The sequence below is a fragment of the Colius striatus genome, chromosome Z (genome assembly GCF_028858725.1).
Source record: "Colius striatus isolate bColStr4 chromosome Z, bColStr4.1.hap1, whole genome shotgun sequence".
NCBI classification, from domain to species: domain Eukaryota; kingdom Metazoa; phylum Chordata; class Aves; order Coliiformes; family Coliidae; genus Colius; species Colius striatus.
Window position 1 is genome coordinate 61517612 of NC_084790.1, and position 12151 is coordinate 61529762.

Genomic DNA, 12151 nt, shown 5'->3' on the forward strand with positions numbered 1-12151 from the left:
GCACAGAATTCTGAATGCTTGGGCAAAGGAGTAGGTGAGAAAGGCTGGAAAAGCAAGAGATGGTAGTTAGTGACTGGCATACTCTAGTACCAGAGGTGAGGTGAACCACAGCGTGCCTGTTTTACAAAGCCACCTTGTTGCTCTCCAACAGGGTAGCCTGAACAAAAGGAAATTCTAAGACCTGAGAGTTTGTTGAAAACCTCACATTAGGTTCATATTTTATTGCACATAACCCTAGAGTTTTACAATGCACTTCTGCCCTATATGGATCCAAAGAGCCATTCTTACAAGCAGTTGTTATACAACTTCATATCATAAGCATGCATGCAATGGATGCTGAAGCAGAAAGTTCCTTCCCGGAAAAGCTTATGCAAGATAGCCTGTTAAGTTGGAAATCTCTTTAATGCTGGCAGTAATTTACCAGTTGCCATGGGATGCATAAATACTGCTGAAGCCCTGTTTTTTGCTTGATTATACGTAAAATCATGACACTTGCAAGTCCTCCTTAACTTTTATAGCTCTGGAAGTTTCCAGGGGTAAGGGTTCAAGAGATACCAGTGTGTTTATAGGTTGAGCTCCCGTGAAATAGTCTTCAGTGTCAGCTTATAAGAGCTCTGCCTGCCTTTCAGGTGTCTAATGTTCTTGCAAGTGACTTGCTCAATATGTAGTTCGTTTTTTAAAAAAGGTTTAAGATACTTTAGAACACTCTGCTGAACACAGAGGTGGAATTCTTGCACTGGCTGTAATAAGAGGAAATCCTTTTCCTTCTCACTGATATTTGAATAAGGTTTGGTCACATGATACACTGCACTGACTTCTTATAGATATGCCTTCACCTGAAAATGGTATCTTCCTCCTGAGGCATCAAAAATCTGTTTGGGGGCTTCTGGGTATTTCTAATTCTTGATACCAGCTCTAAGAGGCAAATCTATTATCCTCAGGATTTTCTGGTGCTATTTAATACATATTTGCTTTCATCTAATAATTTTGAGGACAACAATTTCTTAATTGGAAAAAGAGTTACAGGAGGAGTACATATACTCTCTTTTTTAGCCGAGGTTCTGCCAAACCTACTAAGCAATGCAAACGTATTGACTCTAATAGTTACAATGATTAGGAAAACACAGATTCTTCAGAAGTGACATGGAAAAGTGGTTGTGTGTAATGGACTCACTACAAACACAAAGTGTGCAGAGCTGAGATATGGTGCTTGGCAGCACTTTCCATCTTGAAGTAGTGTTTTGGCTAAGACACAAGATAGAAGTTATTGCTCTCTGTTATCAGTGCAAATTTGTTGCAGTTCCAGTAAGCGACTTATAAGCTGATTGTTCTGGCTGGTTTCCCAAACAATTGTGCCTAAATGAACTAACTTGTCACTTAAACTGGTTAGTCATGATATAATTTCTCATTATCTGGGCCTGTCTGGATCTACAATATGTCATTAAAGGCAATTGCTGCTGTTTTGTCCAACAAATGGTTATGTTTCAATAGTGGATTATTCTGGCACAGAGGTGTGTGCCTTTTAATTGCCTTTTATGGGGAATCAGATGGTCCAGTGAAGCATGCTGTTTCGTTAGAAAAGGAATGTTTCTATGCCTTTCACCCCAAAGGGGACATAAGTACTACAATTTTTCTTTTCACTATTGATAGCATAACGTATTTTTCCTCAGCTTCGTACTCAACCAATGAACAGTGCTTATTGTCTGGTCTTGAAGGAGTTGAATGTTTCTTGTAGATCTTGGTTTAGTAAAGCTAATTCCAGAGCAGAACAAATGCACATTAGCCTCTGCTTATCAGTGTTTAATTGGTGTGGTGCATCTAAAGACTTTGACTCTAGCAAGTCCCTTTAGAGGGGGTAGGGTGGGCTGGGAAGAAAGAAAGTAGTGACAAAAATTGAAGTATTCACCTGGATATGCTGGATGGATGGGTGGTGAAATCAGTGCAGGCACCAGTAGCATAGGTGGCTGCAAGGCTTACATCCATCCAAAGAGGAGATATTACCTCTCTGCTTTTTAGGTTTTATCAGTCCTTGTCAGCCAGGATTTGAAGGAAATTAGTGTTGAAGATGTTTCTCTAAATGTTATGCTCAGGTCTCTTTCTTTACTTCCAGAAATCTTAGTTTTGGAACATTGCTTATGTTTAGCCAAATTTGACCTGACAATGTCCCTTAATACCCTTTAGTATTATGCAAGGATCTTAGACATTAAAGATACTGAAAAAATGATTGAAAGCAATTTTCTAAAAATTGCTCACGTGCCTTAAATTTCAGAGCCAAACTCTTGCCGCTATGTTAACTAAATCAATCTAGAAATCTCCAAAGCCTGTTTTGTGGCAGGGGAGTATAAGCAGCAATCCTAATCCTCAGACTGGAGAGAATTTTGAAGGCAAAACTCCTAAACAAAGGTCTCAGGACTTACTGGAAGGAAAATTGGAAGGAAAATTACAATGTAAACTTGGCTTCAAGTCTTCTGTATATTGGAACAGAAATTTGCTAAGTCAGAGGAACATGTAAGTGCATTTTTTTCTGCTTTAGGGTTTGATGGTAGAAAGGATATAGGTTGATGCTGGTTGAGGTATATATACCTCACTCCAGTGACAGAAAAAAAAATTTAATTTGTTGTTTAAGTGGAAGTGATAACAGTTTTGAAATGCTAGCCAGAGTTCTATGAGGGGAGATAGACTTGTCACTGAGGTACTTGACAAAGCTAGGAACGAAGAGCAAAGAAACAGGAGTTCACAAGTCTCCTCTTTTTGTTTTTAGTTGCCCAGTCTTGAAGTTATGGATGACTATAAAAAGCATGACAGTTTAAAACTCTTTTCTTGATCACACAATTAGCTTAGAAACCTAAGTAAAGCCTTAGACCAAGAAATGAATGTTAGTGTTATGGTGTAAATTTTACATAATAAGTGAAGATTTCAGCTTTCATGAAATTAAGAATAATGGTAAATGTGTTGTGTATCATAGAGTCTCAGTTTTGAAATTTGTGCTTCACAAGATGAAATACAATGATACAGTCCAGTCTTGTATTTTTTCCTATGGTTGGTTGGAATATCTGTTCAGGAGCTTCATTAGAAAATTAAATGGTGGACTTTGCAAAATATGTTTTTTAATATATATTCACATGTTTATCATTTGAGAGTAAAATAAATGTTAAAGTTACAGGCTTCAGCAGGATCACACATAGGTAATATGCTATTCTAGTACTTCTTTTTTAAATGCAAAAATTATGAGAAGCAGGGAGATGAGAGAGCACAGCATAAGCAGCACTCCAGCAAACTCTTTATGTAAATAAAGATTAATGTTCCAATATCTGTATGGGATGATGTTATGTTCTTTACAGGGTAGGAGGAAAACCCCCAGTATTGTATGAATTGTATTTTGAAGTGTTATTTTCAGCCCTATTTATTGAGAATCCTGGAGTTAAGGGATATTAGTGTTGGGCTGGTGGAGTCTCTGCCATAGTGTTCTTGTTCATCTGAAATAAATGGGATTTATGTCACTGGCCTCAATACTAGGAAGGTTAGATTCATGGCACGTGACCATAGAATCATATAGAATGGTAGAGATTGGAAGGGACCTTTAGAGATCATGTAGTCCAACTCCCCTGCAGAAGCAGGTTCACCTAGATCAGGTCGCATAGGAACATGTCCGGGGGGGTCTTGAAGACCTCCAAGGAAGGAGACTCCACAACCCATCTGGGCAGCCTGTGCCAGGGCTCCGTCACCCTCACGGTGAAATAGTTTTTTCTTATGTTTAAGTGGAACTTTTCATGTTCCAGCTTCATCCCATTACCCCTTGTCCTGTTGCTAGCTACTATAGAAAAAAGGGATGTCCCAACCTCCTGACACCCACCATTTAGACATTTGTAAATGTTAACAACATATGCTCTCAATCTCCTCTTCTCCAGACTAAACAGCCCCAGTTCCCGCAGCCTTTCCTCGTATGAAAAATGTTCCAGTCCCCTGATCATCTTGTTGGCCCTGTGCTGGACTCTCTCCAGAAGTTCTCTGTCCCTCTTGAGCTGAGGAGCCCAGAACTGGACACAGGACTCCAGATGAGACCTCACCAGGGCAGAGTAAAGGGGGAGAAGAACCTCCCTTGACCTGCTGGCCACACTCTTTGTGATCTGAAGCTCTTTTCCTCATTGGCTTTGTTAGACCTTGAGCCCAAGCCATTGTGACTACGGTGTCCTGATCAGCTGTGATGTGTGTTGATTGCTGCTCTTACTGCCACAGCTGCAGAAAGACATAGGTGCTTTTAAACCAAATTAAAAAAAGATACGCAAAACATCCAGAATTTTAAGTGCTTGTATTTTTGTCTTAACCCCTAGCTATCCTCCCAAATCTAAACAAAAGAGATTTTTTTACCTCAAGGTGTATCTTTTAGTGGACAGCTTAAGTGTTCAAGAAGCTGATAGTAAAGAAGCAGCCTTTTTGTCTCCCGTATTAGATGTTATAACTTCAGCTCGCACAGTGCATTGCCATCACTAAGGACTGTAATCTATGTTTTGGTTTGAAACAATCACATCAAACCACTGTTGTGTACCAGATGACCTCTTCTCCCTTTAAAATTAGTGATTTTTGTTTTATCTTGTATTGTGTGACTTTATGATAAGAAACACTGGGCTTTGGAGGCAAAAACTTCTTTGACATCCGTTTTTAAATATATTCACATAACGATTAGCTGAATGTCAGAGCCTTGCTCAGCTGGCTGCGTGTTTTGCTGTTGGCGCCTAGGCTGATGCAATGCTTCCCTGTTAATCTTGTCTGTATGTGTCCCATGCTGGTCTTTACACCTGGAAAGGTACCCAGAGAATGCTTGTTTTCCAGAATATGTTTTGCTGGAGCTAAGTAGCTCATGGGAGGCTACCTGGGACTGTGTGGTGCCAGCAGCTTGCTCAAAATTACTTTGAACTAGTAGTGTTCCTATGAAATTAAAATTACAACATTTGGATATTGTTCTTCTGTCACAAAGCTAAGCATATTGCCTCAGCAAACGCTATAAATCTTGTCAACCTCTTGGCCTATCTGTCACACCTTCCTGTTAATAAAAAGTTTAGTAAGGTTCATTCTTATCCAAGGCATCCCATAACATAAAAGATTTTTTTTGTTCCCTAGGTCTGATTGAGTACCAATTGCTAGAAATAGTAATGGGTTTCAGAAAAATCAGAGTACCAGGGTATATTATTATTTGAAACATTTCACTGTTTTGCTCAGTAGCTTAAACAACTAGAATGAAATTGTTTAGGAAGCATAAAACAATACTGATTACCAATGAGACTACTACCTAAAAGATTTTTGAGAGCAAATGTGCCTTCCTTCAGGTAATGAAATTTTCTTCAGTGTTTACAAGTTTTTTCTTTGTATTTAAGTTGTGCACTTTGTCTTCAGGAGGCCTCTTTCTAAGAAAATTAATTTTCTTATATGCCTGTGTTCTGTCCAGCCCTGAGGATCTTCCATGCTGTTCCTCCTTCATTTGAAGCTCTACCAGACATAATTGAATTAATTGCTACCAGAATACACACATGCATTAATGATCTCTTTCATCTTTTGGGGTTGGGGGGGGGGGGTAGTGGGAGGGGTGGCTGTTTCAAACTACATTGAAACCACAGGTAGGACACCCATTAGTCTTGGTGGAAGCTGGATTCCCTCCTGCAGACAAGCCGATAGTTCACTTAGGTAGCTCATGGCCCTCCATACCTGCATGACTAACTGTGAGATTATGCAGAGGCAGTTAGGGACCTGAAGTAAAAAAACCTTCAAACAGGCTCATAATTCCATTCAAGAGATAAAAGAGAGATATTCTCTATTATAAGAATTATTGCCAAACTCCATCCATAAATGCTTCCAGCAGTAATCTTAATAAATTGAATCATATTATCATGAATTGTTTTCTAAGTCATTGTATGAAAGACACATTTTACAAGTGTGTCTTGAATACTTAACATAGGTATTTTTACAGGGTAGATGTTTTGCAGAGGAGCAATCATTTTTAAACATGAGAAGTGAATAACGAATCAATGTTTATTATTTGTTTACTGTTTGCCTTGTATGCCTAATCATAAACCAGGACCCTACTGTGCCCTATCCTAGAGAGCCTGCTGGCTGTATATGAGGTAGACATCAGATAGACATGGAGTGAGAGGAACATGAGAAACAATGAGACAGTAACTGTTGGTATAGCGGTATTTATGCTTTATGATAAAATATTTGTGCATTGCATGTTTTCTTGTGGCGGTAGTTCCCTTTAAGGACCAAATGGATCTTTTGCTTCCAGTGTTTCCTAAAGTCAGTTCCAGAGATTTCAAAGTTCAACATCCAAAAACAGTCATTCCTTACAGGGAATTTAATCATGATAGACCTGAAGAGAAGGACATTCAAAGACTCCCAGTGAGATTCTTGGAAAAAAAAAAAAAATCTGTGTACTGCAGAAACTGTTTGGTTTACTTGGCTGCAGCAGGCATCACTGAGACAGTTTATACAGTGTCTCATGAGGCCAGTGCACATACACTCTAGGTGCTAGGTCTGTACTTTGGTCCCTGCTCTTGCATTTTTCACTGTAGTCCTAGCTCAGCAAACATGTAACCAGCATGAATCTCTTCTTAAATCTGTCAAGAATAATAGTAAAAAAGGAATTAACCTATATTTTTCAGGTCAAAAAGAGAATCTTACTTTTTCTTGACACAGCTGTAGTAAGACTGTCATTAGCTAGTCGTCTGGTAGAGGGAAAGTGTAGTCCTTTAACCAGTTCTGATACATTCTTACCATTTCCTCTGTTGTGCATGTGTTTGACTTCCTCTAAATAATTTTCATTTTCATTAGTCAGAGATGAGATTAAGTTGTAATAGTGATCTTTCTGTGGAGTTGTGTGAAACTTGGGAGTGAAGGGCTAGGACTATTCAGAGCTGTAGCTTCAGCTTTAGTATATGGGGGTAACATGATGGGAATCATTCTGTGTTATGCGTATACAGCTGTGTAAAAGTTATAGCATAATTTTTGGCAATACATTCTCAAGTTCAAGAATACAATTGTGTTTGAAATATCTTTTTCAGTTCCCCAAATCTTGGATTGAAGGGATCTTCAGTAAAAGAGAATGTACACACATCATTCCCTGTTCAAAGGATCCTCACAGGTAAAACAATTAATTTCACTTTTTCTCTATTACATTTAGAAAGAATCAGAATATTTTTTATGTGAATTGTGTGTATCTTGGATGAATTTCTTTGCAGTTTTGCAGTGGTTGACTTGGTGATTGCTGGTGTTTATGGGTTCTTGTAGATACTGAGAGAATATGTTTTAAATGAGGCTCTTCAGTTGAATTAAAACTTGGCAACAACTGACCTTATTAGGCTAAGAAGATATGTTGCTCTCAGTCCAGTAACCAAAACTGTGGTATGGCATCCAACTGAGATGTTGAGTTACATGGAGTTACTGCTGCACAGGAATGCTTAATCCTGTACCACCATTCTCTCCTTTCCTCAGAATAATACCTGCTGGTGATCACAGTCTTCTGAGACAGAGGTTTCTGCACAGACTGGTGTAGAGTGTGAAAAGTGCAAGGAAAAGATCAAATACTCAATTGGTGTTTCAGGACCTGAGAAAGTGAACGTAATTTGACATTCCAGATTGTGTACCAAGTAGACAGTATAGCCCAAATAAACTTGACTAGATCATGTTCTGAGAAATGTAAACTTGTGATTTTGATCATATGGTTTTGAACACATGAATAATGTAAAGATAGATACCACATCTATGAAATGCAGATTTGACATGCAACCTGAGGTGTGAAATGGCAAACAAATCGCTGAAGTTACCCAATATATCTTCCAGGAGTGAGTGCAGAAGAGCTCAGACTTTAATGCTGTCAATGAGAATTTTTCTCAGGGGAATCAATACTTTATGGAGACCATTAGAGAGATTTCCTTTTATGCCATTGTGTATTAATTATCCATCTTTTATCACAGGTGTGCTGCAGGATGCCAGGTGTGCCAGAATTTAGTTAGGTAAGATTGCCTAAGTATATATGATTTTTTTAATAAACTCAAGTTAGTGAAAGTGATTCCTAGTCAAGGGAGTAATTACAAAAATATCCTTTCTCTTATATTGTCAGAGCAGCATTTCTGGGGATGTGTTGGAGAATGTTTAGCATTAATCTGGGTAAAATAAATTGTATGATAGCCTTAAATTTATTTTCAATAGGACATTTTGTCCAAATACGTTCCTCTTCCCCTAAGGAATGGATGGCAGAAAAGTGCCTTTCATTAGGAGGCAATTCCAGCTGTAAATCCTGGGTGAGTTGAAGGACAGTGAAATGGAAGCAGTGGAGAACAGTAAGAATTATGGAAAGAGGAAGAACAAAACTAAGGGAGAAGAAGACAGTGTAACCAAAACTAGCACTCTATGATTCTGTGATTCTGTGTAGGAGCATAATAGAGGAATGTCTAATGATAGGTTTCCTGAAGATTTTTTTGTTTTTCTCTGAAGTGGGTGTTCTGAGTCCCTTCTTTGGGAAGGCAATGAAGAAAAAATATGCCATTTTAATGCTTTTAACTCCTGTGTGGATTTTTCAGACAGCTAGTATTTTGTGACTTATAGTAATTAGTTACTTTCAGTCCAACATATGTTGTTCAGCTGGAGTTCCAAAACCGGTAATAAATTATCAGTTATTGGGAAAAAAAATTGGAACCTTCTTTGACATTTGTTTTGTGTTAAAGGCCTCTGAAGGCTGAAACAACAGAAAACAATGAGTTTCTGATAACTAATGACTAGCAAGCTTGTGATAACTAGACCTATCACCTGAATAATCGTGATTATTTGCTTTTTAATTATGTTTCACATTTTATTGTTCTTCTAAGAGTTATATGAAAAAAAGAAGTCATGTTTTCTAAAATCTAAATAAATTACTGCTCAAAATTAGATCACTGTAAAGGGCCAACACACAGAATGGTGTTGGCCTCGTAAGTAGGGCAAATGATCTCTGCAGTGTTGGACCCACTTCACAAAGTCTGCAGTCTCCCTGGGGGATAGGTTCAGGATATGTTACACAAAGTTCCCACCCTAGTGAAGCCTTCAGATTATTATCTGCTGCTGGTATTTCAAGTGGGTAGTGACGAAGTGGCTACTAGAAGCCCAAAAACAATTAAGAGGGATTTTAGAAAATTGAGGCAGCTGCTTAAGGTATCAGGAACACAGGTTGTGTTCTCCTCTATCCCTCTACTGGCAGGGATGAATGAGGGAATTAACAGAAAGTGCCATCAGATGAATTCATGGCTCCAGGACTGGTGTTATTGGCAGCGATTTGTGGTTTTTGATCATGGGTGGATATACAAGATACCTGATTTGCTGACAGCGAATGGAATGCACCTATCTCAGAGGGGAAAAGGGATCTGGGGCAGGAGTTAGCAAGGCTCATTGATAGTTTTAAACTAGTTTCAAAGGGGGAAGAGGGTGTAACTGGGGCTGCTGTGAATAAGCCCAAGGGAAGCATGCTAGGGCTTGTTAGGATGGTGTGCTAGTAAAGACTCTGCCTTCTCAGTGGATACAAGGGATAGACATATAATGAGAAATGAAGAGGCAAGGGCTGTTGATTATTTGGAAGAGAAATACCTAAGAAGCATTTGGTAGGAAACAGCCCTCAACACTCACAAACAGGTGTTGGAATCATTAGCTCATATGAAGTGCACCGACTAGCTCATATGAAGTGCACCGACACCAATGCAAGGACTATGAGCAATAAACAGCGGCAGCTTGAAGCCATGATGCAGCAGGAAAGCTATGGCATAGTGGCTATCACAGAAACATGGTGGGCTTCCTCCCACAACTGGAGTGCCACAATCGATGGCTACAAGGTCTTCAGGAGGGATAGACTGGAAGGAGAGACAATGGGGTGGCATTGTATGTTAGTGACTGTTACGAATGTTCAGAACTTTAGTATAGTGATGATGGGGTTGAGAGTGTTTGGATTAGGTTTAGGGGTAAGACCAATAAAGCTAATATTGCTGTGGGAGTCAGCTGTAGACCTCCCAATAAGAGTAGTGAAATAGATGAAACATTCCATAAACACTTGGAAGAAATCTTGTGATCATTCATAATTTTGTTTTTTATTGGGGACTTCAACTTCCCAGTTATCTGCTGGAAATAAAACACTACAGAGAGGGAATAAACCAGGAGGTTCCTGGAATGTGTGGAGGATAACTTTCTCACACAGCTGGTAAGTGAACCAACCAAGGAGGGTGCCCTGCTGCACCTCTTGTTTGTGAGCAGAGAAGTTTGTGGAGGATGTGGCAGTTGGAGGCTGGCTGGGGAACAATGACAACAAGATAATTAATTTCTCTATTCATAGAGTCCAGCTAGAAGTCAAACTGGCTTTAGAGGTAAAGTGTAATATGAAAAGTTTCTATAAATACATTAACAATCAAAGAAAGACCAGGGAGAGTCTCCATCTCCTATTAGATCCAGAAGGGAACTTGGTAATAAAAGACGAAGAGAAGCCTGAAGTGCTTAATACCTTATTTACCCCAGCCTTTAGTAATAGGAGCATTTCCAGTGGGAAAATTTAACTTCCCAAACAGGGGTGAAGAGCAAAATCATAGAATCATAGAATGGTAGGAGTTGGAAGGGACTTTTAGAGCTCATCTAGTCCAACCCCCCTGCAGAAGCAGGTTCACCTAGATCAGGTCGCACAGGAACATGTCCAGGCGGGTCTTGAAGACCTCCAAGGAAGGAGACTCCTCAACCCCTCTGGTCCCTACAGTTCAGGAGGAGATGGTCAGTGACCTGCTGCTCCACACTGATGTGCACAAATTTATGGAGCTGGATGGGGTACATCCTAGAGTGCTCAGGGGACTGGCAGGGGTGCTTGCTCAGCCTCTGTCCATCATTTAGCAGCTGTCCTGGCAGATTGAGGAACTCCCATCTGATTGAAAATCAGCCAATATAACTCCCAAATATAAGAAGGGAGGGAAAGATGATCTGTGAAATTACATGCCTGTAAGTTTGACTTCAGTGCCTGGGAAGCTGATAGAGTAGATCATCCTATGTTCTATTATGCAGCACATGCAGGACAACCAGGTGATAAGGCCCAGTCAGTATAGGTTTATGAAGGGCAGGTCCTGTTTAACAAACCTGATCTTCCGTGACAGGATAACGCACTTGTTGGATGAAGGAAAGGCTGTGGATATTGTCTACCTTAACTTTAGTAAGGCATTTCACACTGTTTCTCACAGCATTCTCTTAGGGAAGTTGGCTGTTCTTAGTTTGGATGGGCATACACTTGTCTAGGAGAAACTCTCGTGTTGTGGTTTAGGCCCATCAGGGAACAAAAACCACAATTAGCCTCAAGTACCAAAGGCCAGGGAGGGTTTAATTGCCGCCTAAGGTCCAGGACAAAACAGACCAGGCTACTTGGCTTGGGGAAGAAAACAGAAAATAATTTAATGCAATACCAATGAAAGCAAAACCATAGAACCCCAAAACATAACCAACACAAAACAACAGGAAGTGGTACCAGCCCTGATCCCTGTGTCTTTATCTCCTCCCCGCCCCACAAACAGCTTGTGCTGTTTATCTCTCCTCAGGGCAGGTGGGCTCTGCAGCAGTCCTCCTTGCATGGCTATGGAGTACCTCACACACATACGGCAGCCCTGCACGGGCTGCTCTGACATGCATTTATCCCAAAGGCTGCAGCTCCTCTCTGCCTCTCATGTGGGGCTGCTCTGCAGCGCGCAGGCTCTCCAACACGGCCTGGGCCATGGCCGTCTCCCCACACAGTCCCTCGCCCATCCAAGCTCACTCAAATAGAGCTACTGGTGGCTCTCAGTCCTGCCACTGCCCTGCATGGGTTGCAGGGGTACAGCCTGTGTTCTCACCATAGGTTGCAGAGGCATCTCTGGTCTGGTGCTCCACCTTCCTTCCTCCTTCTCTGACTGTGGGGTCTGTGTGGTCGCCTCCATCTTGTATCACTTTTACACCTCCTGCCAGCACTTCAAATTCGCATCCCTAAATAGTGAGGCAACAGATTGGCCCAGCTGGGCCAGAGGTGGGTCTGAACCCAGGAGCTGGGGGAGAGTCCAAAAACTCTTAACCGGGTACCAAGCAAAACGAGCTCCTTGCTAAACCATGACAACTGGTTAGACTGTTGAGTCCAAAGAGT

At 40.5% G+C, this 12151-nt stretch overlaps 1 protein-coding gene across 8 annotated transcripts in view; it reads left to right on the forward strand.

Moving 5' to 3' along the window:
- TRPM6 (transient receptor potential cation channel subfamily M member 6) overlaps nt 1-12151 on the forward strand; it is a 110181-nt gene that overhangs the window by 27646 nt on the left and 70384 nt on the right. For all 8 annotated transcript variants that reach the window (XM_062017315.1, XM_062017316.1, XM_062017317.1 and 5 more), the window contains exons 2-3: nt 7053-7132; nt 7965-8003. In XM_062017315.1, coding sequence (XP_061873299.1) covers nt 7053-7132; nt 7965-8003 — 119 coding nt within the window. The remainder of the gene's footprint in view (nt 1-7052; nt 7133-7964; nt 8004-12151) is intronic.